This window comes from Clarias gariepinus, chromosome 8 (genome assembly GCF_024256425.1).
Source record: "Clarias gariepinus isolate MV-2021 ecotype Netherlands chromosome 8, CGAR_prim_01v2, whole genome shotgun sequence".
In the NCBI taxonomy this organism is placed as follows: Eukaryota; Metazoa; Chordata; class Actinopteri; order Siluriformes; family Clariidae; genus Clarias; species Clarias gariepinus.
The window spans coordinates 4,134,671-4,154,441 of NC_071107.1; the positions used below are offsets into that span (position 1 = coordinate 4,134,671).

The 19,771-nt window shown below is 37.0% G+C and overlaps 1 protein-coding gene across 3 annotated transcripts in view; it reads left to right on the forward strand.

Annotated features, from left to right (window-relative positions):
- Positions 1 to 19,771, forward strand: part of LOC128528663 (gastrula zinc finger protein XlCGF26.1-like) — a 34,424-nt gene that overhangs the window by 11,217 nt on the left and 3,436 nt on the right. The window contains exons 1-2 of one of the 3 annotated variants that reach the window (XM_053501679.1): positions 1,134 to 2,521; positions 16,475 to 16,484. In XM_053501679.1, coding sequence (XP_053357654.1) covers positions 1,303 to 2,521; positions 16,475 to 16,484 — 1,229 coding nt within the window. In that variant the 5' untranslated portion in view covers positions 1,134 to 1,302. Of the gene's footprint in view, positions 1 to 1,133; positions 4,270 to 15,423; positions 15,659 to 16,474; positions 16,485 to 19,771 lie in introns of those variants that run through there. The other 2 variants (XM_053501678.1, XM_053501677.1) reach the window with 2 other exon arrangements.

Consider the following 19,771-nt stretch of genomic DNA (forward strand, 5'->3'; position numbering starts at 1 on the left):
TTCAAGATGAGGTGACGTGTAGTATTTTTTGAGCAACATATATATATACTCAGCAAAAAAAGAAACGTCTTCTGACTTTTAACTGTTTATACTTTCAGTAAACTTAATGTGTAAATATTTGTATGAACACTAAAAGAGTCAACACCATAAGACATAAACTAAAAATGTTTCACAATGTGTCCCTGAATGAAGGGAGGCTCAAAATCAAAAGTACCAGTCAGTATCTGGTGTGGCCACCAGCTGCTTGAAGTACTGCAGTGCATCTCCTCCTCATGGACTGCCTATTGCGGACAGTCTGAGCACTGATGGAGGGATTGTGTGCTCCTGGTGTGACTCGGGCAGTTGTTGTGGCCATCCTGTACCTGTCACGCAGGTGTGATATTCGCATGTACCGATCCTGTGCAGGTGTTGTTACACCTGGTCTTCCACTGCGAGGATGATCAGCTGTCCTTCCTGTCTCCCTGTAGCGCTGTCTTAGGCGTCTCACAGTGCGGACATGGCAATTTATTGCCCTAGCCACATCAGCAGTCCTCATGCCTCCCTGCAGCATGCCTAACGCACGTTCACGCAGATTTCATAGTCGGTAGACAAGTCTCTTTAGTGTCCTGCGTTTTTAGAACTGTGACCTTAAATGCCTACTTTCTGTGAGCTGTTAAGGTCTTAACGACCATTCCACAGGTGCATGTTAATTAATTGATTATGGTTAATTGAACATGCATGGAAAACATTGTTTAAACCTTTTACAATGAAGATCTGTAAAGTTATTTGGATTTTTACAACATTATTGTTAAAATACACAGTGAGTATACATGCAGACCTTGGGTTCAGGGGGGTCGAAAAGGGGTATGCCCCCCCTAATTTTTTATTTTTTTCCAGAAATATCTCCATAACCACAAGAGATGGCCAAATTCTGATTGCAGAATCTGAATCTACATGAAAAATTACACCCAGTTTCATATGACATATAGCAAGTGAGTTATCTAGGAAAAGAGGATTTCAAAAAGGGTTGTGGCATGTCTCGAAGGCATTGAGGCCAAAAATCAAGATAGCTGCCATTTTTTAAGAGCTGGAGTTGGGACAAAAAAATTGTTTTTTTTTTGTTCTTATGCCAATACCAACAATTGGTGAAAAAATCAGCAAAATCTAAGAAGTGATGATGGAAAATTTCTCTTCCACTGGTTGATTTGAGATGGAATTACTCACTCTAGTCTAGTACTCAGGAAAAGTAACTGTAAGAGGTCAGAACCTGGATTTATGACAAGTACACTTTAAGATAAACTGATTTCAGGTAATGCAGGTGTAATGTTTCTTTTGTTTATTGCTCTGTTACAGACTGGTTCTCTTTACTGTAAAAAACATTGCAGAGGAAGTACTACAGAAATGGGCAAGAAAAATGTTTACTCCTCACAAAGTTTTGCTATGCAGAATAATGTTCAAGATCACCAGCACATTCACATTAAAGGAAGAACATATTGCTGCTCACTATGTGGGAAGAGTTTTACCCGCCCAAATAATCTCAGAGAGCACAAACGGATTCACACAGGAGAGAAACCATATAACTGTTCACAATGTGGGAAGAGTTTTGCCATAAAGAGTACTCTCACAAAACACAAACGAATTCACACAGGAGAGAAATCATATTACTGTTTACAATGTGGGAAGAGTTTTGCCCAGCGGAGTACACTAACAAAACACAAACGAATTCACACAGGTGAAAAACCGTATTACTGTTCACAATGTGGAAAGCGTTTTGCCCAGCTGAGTACACTTACAGAACACAAACGGATTCACACAGGAGAGAAACCGTATTACTGTTCACAATGTGAGAAGAGTTTTGCCCACCGGAGTACACTTACAGAACACAAACGGATTCACACAGGAGAGAAACCGTATTGCTGTTTACAATGTGGGAAGAATTTTGCCTACCGGAGTTCTCTTGGAGAACACAAACGGATTCACACAGGAGAGAAACCATATTGCTGTTTACAGTGTGGGAAGAGTTTTGCTGATCAAAGTAAACTCACAAAACATGAACAGATTCACACAGGAAAGAAACCTCATTACTGTTCACAATGTGGGAAGAGTTTTGCCATGAAGAGTACTCTCACAAATCACAAACGGATTCACACAGGAGAGAAACCGTATTACTGTTTACAATGTGGGAAGAGTTTTGCTCACCAGAGTACTCTTACAGAACACAAACGGATTCACACAGGAGAGAAACCGTATTGCTGTTCACAATGTGGGAGGAGTTTTGCCCAGCAGAGTACTCTTAGAGAACACAAGCGCATTCACACAGGAGAGAAACCGTATTGCTGTTCACAATGTAAGAAGAGTTTTGCCCACCAGAGTACACTTGCAGAACACAAACGGATTCACACAGGAGAGAAACCGTATTACTGTTCACAATGTAAGAAAAGTTTTGCCCACCAGAGTACACTTGCAGAACACAAACGGATTCACACAGGAGAGAAACCGTATTACTGTTCACAATGTGGGAAGAGTTTTGTCCAGCAGAGTAGTCTCATAAAACACAAACGGATTCACACAGGAAAGAAACCATATCAACGCTCAGAGTGTGAGAGAGGTTTTACGGACAGTTCTTCTCTCAAAAAACATGAGCGCTTTCACAAAGGTGAGTGTCATTTCTGCTCACACTGTGGGAAGAGCTTCAAAGATAAAAGTAGCTTAAAAAATCATGAGGTCCTTCACACAGGAAAATGCCATATTACTCTTCGCAGTATGGGAAGGGTTGTATAGAACACCCGCTTGTTCATAAATAAGAGAGGCCATATTAGTACTTGCATAATACACCAGTTTTCTTACACTGGAAAAACAGTTGTGCATCACTGTTGTTTACACTTTGAGGGGAGTTTTAATATGAGCAGTTGTCTCAAATTAAATGAACATTTAAACAGGAGAGAAGCTTTATTTCTGCTTTATATTCAGTTTCAATGGTGCCAGCAGCGAAAATCTTGGGCTATGGACAATGTGAAACATGTATTGTTCTCTGATGAGTTCACCTTCACTGTCTTTTCCACATCTGGGAGAGTTACTGTTGCAGGCCCAATGAAGCATGGGGGTGGATCACTGATGGTTTGGGCTGCAATATCATGGCATTCCCCAAGCCCAATACTTTTGCTAGATGGGGCGTCACTGCTAAGGATTATCGAACGATTCTGGTGGACCATGTGCACCCAATGGTTCAAACATTGTATCCTAAAGGCAAGGATGTGCAGGACGATAATGCACCAATACACACAGCAAGACTGGTGATGGTGGTTTGATGAACATGAAAGTGAAGTTGAACATTTCCCATGGCCTGCACAGTCACCAGATCTAAATATTATTAAGCCATTTTGGGATGTTTTGGAGGAGCGAGTCAGGAACGTTTTCCTCCACCAGCATCACGTAGTGACTTGGCAACTATTCTGCAAGAAGGATGGCTCCAAATCCATCTGGCCACTATGGAGGACTTGTATCTGTCATTCCCAAGCCAAATTGATGCTGTATTGGCCGGAAAAAGTTTCCATACACCACACTAATGAATTACTGTGGTCTAAAACCAGGCATTTCAGTTTCATTGTCCAACCCCTGTATGTTTATGTGCTCATTTAAACATGTGATAGTAAAGGCTTCCCTCTGCCTGATGCACAATAGTAACACATGGCAGACACACAGGATAACTGAATTATCTTATTTGATTGATTAGCTATAATAATTACAGTTTATGTGGTTTTGGGTAACACATGTACTCATTTTTAAAAATTTAATATGGAGAAAATATATTTTCAGTCAATAATTATTGATAAAATACTAAAGATTTTTTTAATCTACACTTAGTTTACGATGAGGACACAGATGACATGATGAGCCTTGTTTGTCAACATGACTATATGATGCTGGTTTATATAACAGCTTGCAAAAGAAATGGTCCAAGTGCATTAATTATTTCAATATTTTGCATAAAGTAGTCTCGTGTACATAAACATTACCAAAATAATGATTTTGGTTATTTTTGGTTTTACTGTTATGTTGTTGCTGTGATAATATTCTGTTGTGCTTATGCCTGAAGTTTTATTTACATTATGCTCATACTGAATGTACATATGTAAGTTGTTTTTACTGTTTCATGACGAAGAGGTCGAGTTTTTTTCCCCTCTCATGGTTAGTTCTTGTTGATAAATCACTGAGCAATGTATCTTGGATATTGAAAGAAGGCCAAAAATGTCCTATTTAATGAAAATAAAAACATCCATCTGGCAAATACTAGATTGCATCCTATTTAATTCATGTTTAATTTTTTTCTTTGCTTTTGTTTTTTTATTTTTGTTTTTGCTTAAACTCTTACATTTTACATGTTTTACATGTATGATATAGTATTATCAAAAGAGGGAAATACATGTCAGTATTCACAGTGACGTAAACATATTTGGATTGAGTTTATTTTCTTTATCAAGTGTGTTATCCCTTGAATGTTGTTGTAAACATAAATAGTGATCCACTGTTTTGTGTTTGATTAAACCCAATGCAGATATTGTAATTTTCTCTGTCCTCTTAGAATATACAGAACCTGAGCCATGCAGGACAAGGTGTGTGGTGTATGTGTGTGCAAAACCCTAGCTTATCACTCCTAGCTTTTCTGAAAAGTTGCCAGTTGTGACACTCTCAGGAATAAAAGTTATATGGTAAATTTGTCATCAGACTATATTATGGAATTAACAGGAATGATCAAAACACATACACTTTAGATTAAAACATCTACATCTTTCAATTGTGTTTAATCATGATTGTTTTTCTTAAAAAAATCACTTTGTTAATTTTGTCATTAATTCCATCTACATTTTAATATGAGGAATTTTTGGCTGCCGAATACTGCTAAACAGGTAAGGAGGTGGTAAAAACCAATAAGGACTTGATAAATGACCATAAAATAAATAATGACTCATTAGCGTTGCTTATGAGTTGATAACAAGGCATTAACAAGGCGTTTATGTCGGGAGGAATAGCCAAAATTTTTAAACATGCTCCAATTTTTTTTGTAAGCACCATTACTGTCTTGTACCGAGGTCTCCAGTAGTCAGAACAAATTTGCATCTGCCTAAATTCATAGCTCAGTGGAATGGGGCCTAAACATAGTCAGGCTCTTCTTAGCACACAGTATTAGCTTTGGAACCAAACTCCTGTCAATGGGCTGAACTATTCCACTTCATGTTGCCCTGGGTGTGAGGTGCAGAGAAGAAGTCAGCAGTGTGGTATATCGGTATTTACCCCGGTGAATGAAAGGGTTGACTTCTTGTCTGGAGACAGACTCTAACTGTTGATTGTGCTTATGCACCAAACATTTGTTTAATGCTTGGCTTGGAGTTCATTGATGGGGCACTGATGGGGTGTCCCCATGGCAAACTGTGGTTAAACTAGGGATTTTAATACTTAAGTGGACAGACTGTAAAACTTGCAGGGGAGTATATGGAAGGAATAAACTGTGCAAGCTAAAATTGTGTTATTTGGTTATTAGATTTCTGTGCTTATTCCATTTTATCCATAACAAACATCATGTTCTGTGGCCATGTTTGCTCTTGCCTGTTCACTTTTTGCAGGTGTTTTAGCTTTATTCTCAGTGCCAGGCTATTCTACAGTACACCAGCTTTATGGGACATATTAAATTGAACAGAAATGCAGTCTTACTGCATCTCAATTACTACTCCTGATTGTAAAAAAACAAAATCTTGTATCTACTATGTAAACATGCTTAAAAAGTATCATGCACACATCTTCTCTCCTGAGGCAGAGCTTTTTTCATGTTGTTTCAGTAGTTGCTTTGTGTGCAGAAGGTAAAGTTACGTATTCTGAATACTCCCCAGAGGTAGCTTCCATTTAGGTAGAAACTGCGTATTTTGTTAACCTGGCTAATTATGATGTGTTAAGCATTTGCCAGAGAACTTGTTTTGCTTGTCCCTTTTTCAGGGTGACACCATGGCACTGATTAAAAGGGTCCATATTCTGTTTTTATTCTGGTTGCCATGTCTGCTGTTCTATCTTGTACAAATAGAGCATGACACTGGTGAATGCAATTACACATCAATTAGGCAGTGTCCATATACAGCAAATCCAGTAAAGGAAACTGCGATGAAGCAAGCAATGGATTATTTACTTAAACATGGGCCATGCCTCGTGCGAGCCTTCGGTGTTCTCTGTGTATTTTAGAGCCCATGATAAATTAATTCCTTTGTGGTTCCTTGTGGACTCTACTGAGTTATGCAGGACCTCTTATACTGACATCAACATGAGCTTAAGATATTTATCCTAATTCCATGTATCACCATGAACAAACTTAGGAGTTAGTGCCCAGTGACTAATACAGGTAGAGTAGTGTGATATCTGGGAAATCTGTACCCAATCTGTACCCTGTTTTTCAGGGTTCTTTAACAGCCCTGCATAAAGCCCTCCAACAATTATGTATTTTTTTTATCACTTTTATCAAAGTTTATTGTGACTTAAATAAAAAGAAAACTCCTAATGATTCGATTCTGAGCCTAAGAAGCTTATGATACGTTAATTGATTCCTTTTGAGTTAATTGGTGGCATACCGATTAATACCGGCCAACACACATGTGGCTCATCCTGGCAATTTCCAGATCCCTGAGGGTCCCGCTTTTATCTGTTCAGACAATAATACGCAAGTATAAAAAACATGGGAATGTACAACCATCATACCGCCTAGGAAGGTGATGGATTCTGAGTCCCGAAGAGGAAGTTTTTTTTGGTACAAAATGTGCGACTTAGCCCCAGGACAACAGCAAAAAACCTTGTGAACATGCTGGCTGAAACTGAAAAGATAGTGTCATTATCCACAGTAAAAAAAACTGTTCCGAACCACCATGAGCTGAAAAGTTACTCTGGGAGGAGAAAGCCATTTCTTCAAAACCACCATAAAAAAAGCCAGACTACAGTTTGCAACTGCACATGCAGACAAAAATCTTAATTTTTGTCCTGTGGTCTGAAAAAAAAAAAAAAAAAACTGTTCGGCCATAATGATAAATGGTATATTTGGAGTAAAAAGGGCGAAGCTTAGGAGCCCCAGAACACCATCCCAACTGTAAAGTATTGAGGTGATAGTATAATGTTTTGGGGCTGCTTTGCTGCAAAAGGGACTGGTGCACTTCACAAAATAGATAGCATCATGAGAAAAGAAAATTATGTGAATACAGTGGTGTGAAAAACTATTTCCTGATTTCTTATTCTTTTGCATGTTTGTCACACTTAAATGTTTCTGATCATCAAAAATCGTTAACTATTAGTCAAAGATAACATAATTGAACACAAAATGCAGTTTTTAAATGAAGGTTTACGTTATTAAGGGAGAAAAAACTCAATCTACATGGCCCTGTGTGAAAGTGATTGCTTTCAAAATAACTTTAAGTTAAAAAATAACTTAACTGTGGTTTATCACATTTCAATTTCTGTAGTCACCCCCAGGCCTGATTACTGCCACACCAGTTTCAATCAAGAAATCACTTAAATAGGAGCTACCTGACACAGAGAAGTAGACCAAAAGCTAGACATCATGCCAAGATCCAAAGAAATTCAGGAACAAATGAGAACAAAAGTAATTGAGATGTATCAGTCTGGTAAAGGTATAAAGCCATTTCTAAAGCTTTGGGACTCCAGCGAACCGAGTGAGAGCCATTATCCACAAATGGCAAAAACATGGAACAGTGGTGAACCTTCCCAGGAGGGGCCGGCCGACCAAAATTACCCCAAGAGCGCAGAGACAACTCATCTGAGAGGCCACAAAAGACCCCAGGACAACATCTCAAGAACTGCAGGCCTCACTTGCCTCAATTAAGACTCCACCAAGGAGTAAAAGAAAGAGACTCCACCATAAGAAAGAGACTGGGCAAAAACGGCCTGCATGCGCTGTAAAAGACAAGTTGCAAGTTATCGCAAACGCTTCATTGCAGTTATTGCTGCTAAGGGTGGCCCAACCAGTTATTAGGCCCTGTGTGAAAAAATTACTTTTTCACACAGGGCCATGTAGGTTTGGATTTTTTTCTCCCTAAATAATAAAAACCATCATTTAAAAAACTGCATTTTGTGTTAACTTGTGTTATCTTTAACTAATAGTTAAACGTGTTTGATGATCAGAAACATTTTGTGTGACAAACATGCAAAAGAATAAAAAATCAGGAAGGGGGCAAATAGTTTTTCACACCACTGTGTGTGTATATATATATGTATGTATATATATATATATATATGCATGCGCACAGACAATTTTTTTTTCTTTTTTAGGGGTAGCTCAGTGGTTAAGGCATTGGACTACGGTTCGGAAGATCCCAGGTTCAAACCCCACAACCACCAAGTTGCCACTGTTGGGCCCTTGAGCAAGGCCCTTAACCCTCAACTGCTCAGATGTGTAATGAGATAAAAAATGTAACTCGCTCTGGATTAGAGCGTCTGCCAAATGCCTAAATGTAAATTTTCTTGTATGTTGCCCTCACAGATTCCTGCAGCTAAGCTTGGATGTACATTTACATTCCAATAAAGGTTACTGATGACATGCCTCTGAAGTTTGACTTTGCACATGCAAACATGTTAATGCTCAGTAGTACACAAATATAGTTCTTTAAAGTATTTGCATTGTACTAAAATGCATTCTTTTTCAATTGCCATATACAGTATCCCAAATCACTATGGCCGTTAAAAAATACAACACATTTTTTCTTTTCTTTTTTTGATGAGTTGTAGGTTTAGTGCAGTATATAGGCTCAGGTTTGCATCGTTTGAACAGCTTTCTGAAAGGTTTAACCTACCCAATTCTAATTTTTTCAGATACCTGCAAGTAAGACACTTCATTGGCTCTTTAATACCAAATTTCCCTGAGTCTCCTGCTGCAAATATTCTAGATAATCTCCTCTGTTTGTCCCCGCTGCATAAAGGCCTAATATCCACTATTTATGGTGGATTGATGAGTCACACCCCTTTGTGTAAAATTAAAACTGCTTGGGAGAAAGATTTAAATTTGTCACTGTCAGATGATACTTGGAATTCAATTCTTAAACTTGTCAACTCACCCTCCTTATGTGCCCGCCACTCCTTATTACAGTTTAAGGTTGTACAGTCGTGGCCAAAAGTTTTGAGAATGACACAAATATTAGTTTTCACAAAGTTTGCTGCTCAATCAACTTCTGGGCCGAATCCTGACTGATAGCAACTCATTTTTTCATAATCACTTCTTGGAGTTTGTCAGAATTAGTGGGTTTTTGTTTGTTCACCCGCCCCTTGAGGATTGACCACAAGTTCTCAATGGGATTAAGATCTGGGGAGTTTCCAGGCCATGGACCCAAAATTTCAACGTTTTGGTCCCCGAGCCACTTAGTTATCACTTTTGACTTATGGCATGGTGCTCCATCGTGCTGAAAAATGCATTGTTCTTCACCAAACTGTTGTTGGATTGTTTCTAGGAAGTTGCTGTTGGAGGGTGTTTTGGTACCATTCTTTATTCATGGCTGTGTTTTTGGGCAAAATTGTGAGTGAGCCCACTCCCTTGGATGAGCAGCAACCCCACACATGAATGGTCTAAGAATGCTTTACTGTTGGCTTGACACAGGCCTGATGGAAGCGCTCACCTTTTCTTCCCTGGACAAGCCCTTTTCCAGATGCCCCAAACAATCGGAAAGAGGCTTCATCTCAGAATATAACTTTGCCCCAGTCCTCAGCAGTCCATTTACCATACTTTCTGCAGAAGATCAATCTGTCCCTGATGTTTTTTTTGGAGAGAAGTGGCTTCTTTGCTGGCCTTCTTGACACCAGGCCATCTTCCAAAATTCTTCGCCTCACTATGCGTGCACATTCGTCAGCAAGCTTTGCACTGGTGGCACTCCGATCCCGCAGCTGAATCCTCTTTAGAAGACGATCCTGGCACTTGCTGTGCTTTCTTGGATGCCCTGAAGCCTTCTTAACAAGAATTGAACCTCTTTCCTTGAAGTTCTTGATGATCCTATAAATAGTTGATTTAGGTGTAATCTTAGTAGCCACAATATCCTCCCTGTGAAGCCATTTTTATGCAACGCAATGATGGCTGCACGCGTTTCTTTGCAGGTCACCATGGTTAACAATGGAAGAACAATGAATTCAAGCATCAACCTCCTTTTAACATGTCAAGTCTGCCATTCTAACCCAATCAGCCTGACATAATGATCTCCAGCCTTGTGCTCGTCAACATTCTCACCTGAGTTAACAAGCCGATTACTAAAATGATCTCAGCAGGTCCTTTAATGACAGCAATGAAATGCAGTGAAAAAGTTTTTTTGGGGATTAAGTTAATTTTCATGGCAAAGAAGGACTATGCAATTCATCTGATCACCTTTCATAACTTGCTGGAGTATATGCAAATTGCTATTATAAAAACTTAAGCAGCAACTTTTACAATTTCCAATATTTATGTAATTCTCAAAACTTTTGACCACGACTGTACACAGGGCTCATTTCTCCAAACTTAAACTTTCCTGCTTCTACCCAGACGTTGATCCTTGTTGTGATAAATGTAAAAGCGGAGAGGCGTCTCTTATTTATATGTACTGGACATGCCCGAATTTGGAAAAATTCTGGAGGGATGTTTTTAAAACCTTGTCGTACATATTGAAATGCAACCTTGAACCAGATCCTCTGATTGCTCTTTTGGGTATTACTGGAGAGGAAGATAAGCGTCTTAACTCCAGCTAAACAGCGCTTATTATCCTTTGTGCCACTCCTGGCCAGGCGTTCCCACTTATGCCCAGTGGCTAAGAGATATTATGCCCTGTTTGTCCCTGGGGTTCGTTCTTCGTACGTCGATATGAATCGACAGTGGAAACACTGATCACAAGCCCTTTGATTGGTTGGCGAAATGGAAAAAGAGCGGCTAAATTTTTTCATGTAACACGTGTTATGCGCTGAAAGCCACCCCCCACCCCCCGCCATGGATTGCCCCCCCTAGATAATCCCTATCAAATATTATATTAGAACATAAATTCATAGGTTAATGGTTTACAAATTACATGAGACAATGAAATAAAATAAGCAATATGAAAATAAATATGTTGTATATAAAAAAATGGAAATATTAATATTTTTTTCAAATACAACATGTATACTTTTATATTGTTTATTTTATAATAAAATTAGTTTCGTCCAATTTATCATTATAAAATATTTATTTTTTTTATATATATATATATATATATATATATATATATATTTGCATATTTCTATGACAAACCCCTGAAAAATAAATGTGTTACAAAATAAACATTATACAAAAATTTGTATTAATGGTCTTGACGGCTGTCTCGTGCCTAGGGTTTATTATAATAGTAATATCATATTTGATATTAATAATAATTCTATGAATTTATGTTCATATATAATATTTGATAGCGATTATGTGTTTGTGTGGGATGGGGAAGCCATGGCAGGGGGCATATTCTTTTCTTTTTCCACGTGAGTCTGTCGTGCTCTTTAACCAATCAGATGTGACCTCGCCATTTTAACCAATCATAACACGGCAGGAGCGCAGGCTAAATCCTGTTTACATGAAATAAACCTGCTCCCGAGCAGGTTCAAGCTTACGGATATGACAGCAAATGCAAGAAGCGCATTGAAAAAAAAACTGCACATTCCAGGGTGGCCTTTTATTGTGGGCAGTATAAGGTACACCTGTGCACTACTCATGATGTCAGATCAGCATCTTGATGTGGCACACCTGTGAGGTGGGATGGATTATCTTAGCAAAGCAGAAGTGCTCACTATCACACATCTAGACTGATTTGTGAACAATGTTTGAGAGAAATGGTAATATTGTGTATCTGGAATGAATTTTAGATCTTTAAGTCCATCTCATGAAAAATCGGAGCAGAAACAAAGGTGTTGCTTTATATTTTTGTTGAGAGTATATATATATATATATATATATATATATATATATATATATATATATATATATATATATATAACAGGTGATCACGATGTATTTGCTACATTGCCTATGTGACATTTTTTGCTATGTCATGTTTGTATAGTTGTATAGTTAAAATGAAGTAAAATTCAAATGTAGGTGGTGAAGCGATAACATCTAGATATAGTCATGCTCCACTTAGCACACCGTAGGGGCTTCAGAACCAGACTCTTGGAAAGGGGCTGGACTATTCCACTCCATGTTGTCCTAGTGCAAAGGTGCGGAGAAGAAGTTAGTAGTGTGGTATGTTAGCATTTACCCCATTGAATGAAAGGGTTGACTTTGTGTCTGGAGACAGACTCAATATTTCTGATTCTGCTTATAAACCAAACATTAGTTTAGTTCTTGGCTTGACTCCTTGGATGAGGCACTGGGAGGTGTCCCCATGAAAAACTCTGTAGTTAAACTGGAGATTTTAATGCTCAAATTGACATACAGTAAAACTTGCAGGAGTAACTAAAAGGAATTGATTACCCAAGCTAAACCGGAATAGTATTTTGGTATTGAATTTCTGTGCTACTTCCAATTTACCCTAACAAACATAATGTTCAGTGGCCCTGCTTGCCTGGTGATTTTTTTTTACAGGGGTTTTTAATTTATTCCCCATGACATGTTCTTTTCTCTAGACCAGATTTATTGGGACAGATTAAGTTGAACAGTGATGCATCACTACTGATTACAAAGTCAACACTTCTGACCACTTCTTAGGTCCTGACAACTTCTTTGACCTCTCCTGAGTTAGAGCCCTGTTCCTTGTGTTATTTCAGTTGTTGTGTGCATATTCTGTTCACTTGGCTTATTCTGATGTGTTAAGCGTTTGTCTGAGAACTTGGCAAACTTGGCTGTCCCTTTTTTCCTGAGGACACCATGGCACTAATTAGAAGGTGCTGGTCCCAAGTCCGGATTAAATGGGAGGGTTGCATCAGGAAGACCTAAAACCCGTGGCAAGTTGTGCAGATCAGATGGTCCCCTGTGCTGACCCCTTGACGGGAGTAGCCGAAAGACAAACATCATCAACCGGTGTATAAAATCAGATTTCAGTTAGGCAGCATCTTTATGCAGCAAATCCAGTTAAGGAAACAGTGATAGACATGAAATATTTACTTAAACATGGACTAAGTGCCTAGTGTATTGATGACAAATTCCTTGTTTTGCACCAATATAACAATTCAGATAAAGAAAACTCTATGGAGGCTTGCGGGACCTCTCATACTGCAAACAACACAAGCTTGAGCCATTCATCCTAAATCAATGTGTCAATTTAATGTCCAGTAATTTGTACACTGTTCGAGACTTTTGCTTAGTGGGTAAAAGACAACTTTTTAGATGAAAGTAAATTTAGAATTTTATTTGGAAATCTAATCAGTTTGAAGGAAAAGAGAAGAGGCACAGAATCAAAGTTGCCTGAGGTCCAGTGTAAAGTTTGAACAGCCACTCTTGGATTTCAGGGCCACGTCGTCTGCTCGTGATGGTCCAAGTAGCTGACATGTAATCTGCTGGTTGTTTTCATTAGGTCAAAGGTCAGCATATCTGTTTTAGGATGTTTTAGAGCAATTCAGGCTTCACATTGCTGACCAGCTTTATGGAATTTTATACCTGTTTTAAGGACCAATGTATCCTTGTGCTTGATTGCCCAGAAACTTTCCCGACATAAACCCTATAGAGAATCTATGTTGTATTGTGACGAGAAAGATGCGAGACACCAGAAGAGCAAAGCAAAAGAGCTGAAGGCTGGTACCAGAGCAACCTGGGCTTCCATAATACCACAGTAGTGCCACAGACTGGTCATATTTAAGTGCTGTACAGGTTAATACTTTTAAACAGCTATCGATAGATAGATAGATAGATAGATAGATAGATAGATAGATAGATAGATAGATAGATAGATAGATAGATAGAAAGAAAGAAAGAAAACCAGAGAACCCGGAGGAAACCCACCAAGCACCACCAAGATGATGCGAACTCCATGCACACAGACTCAATGCGGAAATTCAAGCTAGAACCTGGGGGTGAAAGGCAACAGAAGAAATTACATATTTTACAGACAATAAAATATATTTTAATACTACATTTATTGCTATATGTTATTTATTAATATATTTATGATAATATTATATTAACATAATATACTTTATACTATTTTTCTTTTCCTGAAGTGTATATAATTTTTTTTACTGTTTATATATACATATATATATATGGCACAGCGGTGATGTATATACACTACTATTTGCACTTCTAGCAGATATTAAACTATATTTCATTGCAGAAGTACCTGAACTATGCAATGACAATAAAGTTATATTATGGTAGTATAACAGTGCCAAAATTCCTCAAAGCAAAACAGCAAACTGAATCACATGAAGTAAAGAAAAACTTGTCAAAAGTGAGTGTGGAGTCCATGACACAGTGCACTTTAAAGTGTGCTCCCTGGTCCCTGTGCAAGTTGTCCCTTCGCAGGGAACAACTTGCCGATCGGAACGCAGCACTTGTAACTAACTGGCAGCACGAGAAACGGCTCTGAATAAGACTGAGCAGGAATTGAGTGCTGGGAAGAGAATGGACCAAGGGGCAAGTAAAATTAGTTTTATTAATTAATAGGGCGGTACAAGTTATTTTAGTGTACTGTTTATTTTTTTTTATTTTTTTTGCACAGTTCAATTAAATAACTCACACTGCTGTTAATTAATAAAACTAATTTTACTTACCACTTGGTCCATTCTCTATACACTTTAAAGTGCACTGTAAATCGTCAATCCACTGCTCTTCCTGTGATATCCCGGATGTGAAAACCTGATTTTTTTCTACCTGAATTTGTCGACTTGAATTTGAAGACTCGCATTTTGTCAACCTGAATTTTAATACCTGAATTTTTCCAAACTGAAATTTAATAGCTGAATTTTTTCAACCTGAATTTTAATACTTGATTTTTGATATATATATACTTGACATACTAATACTTGAAACCTGAATTTGTGGGGCTGAAAAATAATGTAGATTGTATTTTTAACAATTGAATATATTTTTGAACAGCAATTTAGTAAGGTCAATATTTTTGCATTGAATTTTACATGCTTGAATTACATTTTCAGTTGAAATATGCAACCACAATAAATTGCAGTGTGTAAAATTACAAGCAGTGTAAATGCTGTAAGAATTGTTTTATTTAGATCAAATTTCAAAGCTGAAAAAAATCAAATCACTCAAATAGGGAACAGATCAATTCAAATATTTAATTGCCCCGTTTAATAAAACAGTGTTTAATTTTAATGAGACTAAAGAATTTTTTTATTATTATTATTATTATTATGTACAGATCTCAAGCAACAAACCACTGATATTTTTTTTATTTTATTTCACCGGATGATTTTTCTGCGATGATCCCTAAACATTGCGAGAGGTCACGTGATCCAACATGGCGGCGCTCTGCTGCTGAAACTTCTGTTTGCTTCTTCAAACCAAACTTATTTTAAAACTACTACAATAATAATTATTATAATAATAATCTCTTAAAGGCGGGGAAACCTGATAGATTTGTGCACACTTGCTTTGAGGGATATAATATGACGGAGACTCGCAAATCCAGTGATTGAGTTAAACCTGAGAAACACGGTGGAGACTGTACTGCAGACCCGGAGGATATAAACACGCGCTGACCCGGTGAGTTCATTATAATCCGGATTCAAATCCAAACTAAAATCAATACGTTCGGCACAACAACAGAGGCACGAATTTATTTATGGGATTTGTATGAACTATTTGTGAATATTGTGTATGTCGTCTGGCTCAGAAACACTGAAAGAAGAGACACCGCTTTGGTAATTTTATAATAAATATAGATAATATCCTGACTGCCACATTTAGATGATTGTTAATTATTATGAAAAGGAATAATTGGTGATGTTTTCAGGGAAAAAGTATTATTGATATTATTATTGAATGAAAGAACATGCGCATTAAATTATATGACATTATACCTCACATGACACCTCGGCATAAGAATTTAATCCTTTCCGGAAGCGAAACTTCGTATTGTGAAACTCATTTTCCCATAGGAAATAATGTAAATGCCACCCAAAAATATTACCAATTTCCAAGACAATAAACATATTTTTGCATACAAAAAAACAACCAAAATATTTAGAAAATACAGCTAAATGAAGTAAAAACTACAGTGGAACCTCGGATTGTGAGTTACCCAGTTGGTGAGCGTTCCACAAGACGAGCAAAATTCTTTTATAAATTTTGGCTTTATAAATGTGTGTGTGTGTGTGTGTGTGCTACTGCTAATTCTACTAATAAGCTGAGTCTGACAGTTTTAATTATTTGATAGTTTTTTTTACATCAATAAAAAGTGAACCTTATTTTTTTTGTACTGTTTATAATTTTAATAGGAGAAGCCTGGAGGAATTATAGACTTTGCAAATTTAGTTTGCAGACATCCATTGTGTGTGTCCTCGGCAGTTTTTTCCTGAGGCCTACTGGTGTGTTTGTGTGTGTGTGTGTGTGTGTGTGTAAAAGTCGTCCTACAGCCACGATTTTACAGTGCTGGTTAATTAGTTTTTACTTTATATTTTGCATTAATTATTTTTATATGAATATTTTTGGATTGTGGAACAAATCTTCAGAGTTTTATTATTTCTTATGGGAGAAATTTGAAATTTTATTATTTGATATAAGAGTGTTTTGATATACAAACACCATCATGTGTGGTGTTGCTTCTCACCCTAGGGAGTGGCCTCACTTATTTTGCTTAAGGACACAGCCATGTGTGTACAAAAACATTCTCCAAGATCAACTTCTCCCAACCATCCAAGAACACTTTGGTGATAAACAATGTTTAAGTACCGTGAGACAAAAACTTCTAAAAAAGTGAAGCAGCAGACTTTGTGAATAAAAGTATTTAATATTTATAATATTTGTGTCATTCTCAAAACTATTGGCCACGGCTGTACATTCAGGTCATCAGTTGATTTAATTTCATTGCCACATAACGTTGCTGAGCCTAGACCTCACCTACTTAAGCAACCCCAGACCATAACACTGTCTCCTTAGGCTTGTGCAGTGGCCACTATGCATGATGGGTGCATCGCTTCATGCACTTCCCTTCATACTTTGAATCTGGACTCATCAGATCTCTTAATTTTTTTTTCTGACCACAAAGTTGATGGTTCAGCACTATCCTTCCAGGTTGTAACAATGTGTTGAAGGCTTCTTAATCCAGGTCCAGTATTTTCATATCTTCTTAGCTATTATCATTGCTTGATGCAGCACAGTAATTTGACCCTACTGAAACTGTGATTTTTTTTTATTTATTTATTTATTATTTTTGGGGGGGTCAGGCGATGTATGTTATGTCAGTGTTTTCCTCCTGTTCACTGTGTCCTGTTTTGCTGTAAGTGGTCCTGTGTTCCTTGGTTATCCATAAGATGCATAAATGACTCTTGAACAATGTAAGCGGCAGGTCTACGATGTTTGAAACATCAGTAAGCTGAAGATTGGGAACCTATAAATTGTAATCTATTTCAGACTGAAATGGTATTTACATTATTAAACCACTGCTGAGTTAGAAGTTCCTTCTAGGAATTTTTGTGCATTGGATGATGATTCTCACATTATAGGTGTTACATTTGGACTTTTACTGGTTAAAAGTCTTAGAGCAGGAACAAGCTGAGTATCAGTAAACTAATTTAGCTCTTCGGCTCTTCAGCTAAAATCATGCAAGCCCTCAAAATTCATGAAGTCATTTACATCCTGAAAATATACAGCAAACTGTGACCTGATTAGTAGCTTACAGTCTTACCCACTGTACTACTTCTGTCTTTTTAATAATGTGTTTGCTTAATTTTAACTGCCCTACCATTTGTTTTGTTTTTTTGTTGATTTATTTTTCCTGATATTTGCGTTGGGTCACTGCTCTCTTAAGTCAGTCTTCTTTTAGCTAAATGAACCTCCACCAGTCGTCTCTCTCTCTCTCTCTCTCTCTGTACAGTATTTCACTAGCATGTCCTTCCACAATCAAGTTAGCACAGTCACCACACTGCTAATAGTTTCATTAGTTAAATGCTGTTCACCCTTTTGGGTTCTTGGCTTTTTAGTTGTTGTTTTTTTTGCTCTATTATCTCAGTGTGGTTGTTTGTATTCTTTAAAAGTGTTGTTAACTTAAATTTTAATAAACTTTTTTTTAGGGAAGAGAATCACTGGTCACCACCTGATAAGATATGATTGCGAAACCTTGGTGCCAATTCGATTTATATTGCGATTTTGTATCATTTCATAATTTTATGAATATGTCGGTTTGGTATTACATTTTTTCCCCTCAGATTTACTTTTTATTTTTTATTACCATTAAGACATTGAACCTATAAAAAAGTCGAGTCATAATGTGAAAGTTGTACGCCTTAGCCTTATTCAACAGCTTCACAACTAAATTGTACAGGACTAATTAAATGTGGCCCGTTCCTTATAACATTAGTTTTCTCATTTGAAAACCACGAGCAGCATTTAAACTATACAAACTTCAAATATTCAAATATCTTTAAATATAAGCGTTTAAAGTGTAACCTAAATAAAAATCTACATTGTTACTCAGCAGCACGTACCTTTGTCATCTGCTAGTGTTATAATTACTATATAAACTTAGCAAATAATTCACTCCTACCACACAGGATGAAAATGTGTTTATAGTGTACCACCATTTTACCACCTCAGTTGGTTTGAGACCAATCCACTCACGAGAATTAGAGAAAAAGCCAGATCAAAGACTTTTAATGCACATAATTTTTGATAATGTAACACCATAAAAATGTGTTTCTTTCACGCACATTAAATCTTCTGCACTCGGTACAGAATCAATTAGATCTAAGACTGATCAGCCAATCTCTATTATGAATAAAAATTTTAAATAAAAAAATTTATTCGTCACCATAAACAACTGCTTGTGACCAACAAAAAAAGGAAATAAGATAGGGAAATGTCAATAGAAAAGAATTTAACATCTAAAATTTACAATATGTAGTAATTTTGTTACAGTAAAATAAAGTATAAAATATATAGAAAATGTAAAATTTATAAAGTGTATAAAGTATATGAAAAAAAAATTGTAGTCAATTTGGCCTTACATGAATCACCAAACAAAAGATTCATGATTCTAGGGCTGCAACTAATAAGTATTTTAATAATCAATTAATCTGTCAATTTTTTTTTCCTGATTAATCGGATTTTAAAAACCCACAAGAAAAGCATTTATTTCCAACCCTTTATTTAAAAACAGAACTAAAATCTTTAGAAAGTGCCCAAACATGTTGCTCCTTCAGCTGTTATAATAATAATAAAATAAAATAAAAATGGACTAACAAAAATCATAGACATGTATGCTTTACATTTGTCAAATATATACAGTGGAACCTTGGATTATGAGCATTGTTTGTTCCGGAAGAGGGCCAAAACACTCATAAACCAAATTAAATTTTTTTAAAAACTAACGAAATCACTGCTGTAAAGTAAAAATAAAACAAATTAATCTGCACTTTGCCTTTGAAAAGAATCTTGACAGAGCAGTGTTCCTGTGTAGAGCAGAGAGAAAGAGTGTGTGTGTGTGTGTGTGTGTCTGTGAAGGTGAAAGTAGGCAGTGTCTGAGTGCACATGCACACACACACACACACACACAGCAGCCAAAGAGCAGGCTAAGTCTTGAGCAGAGAGAGAACATGGATTTTAAACGCCTCTAATGAGACTTGCTTTTGCTTTACACGCGCGTTGTACACACACGCA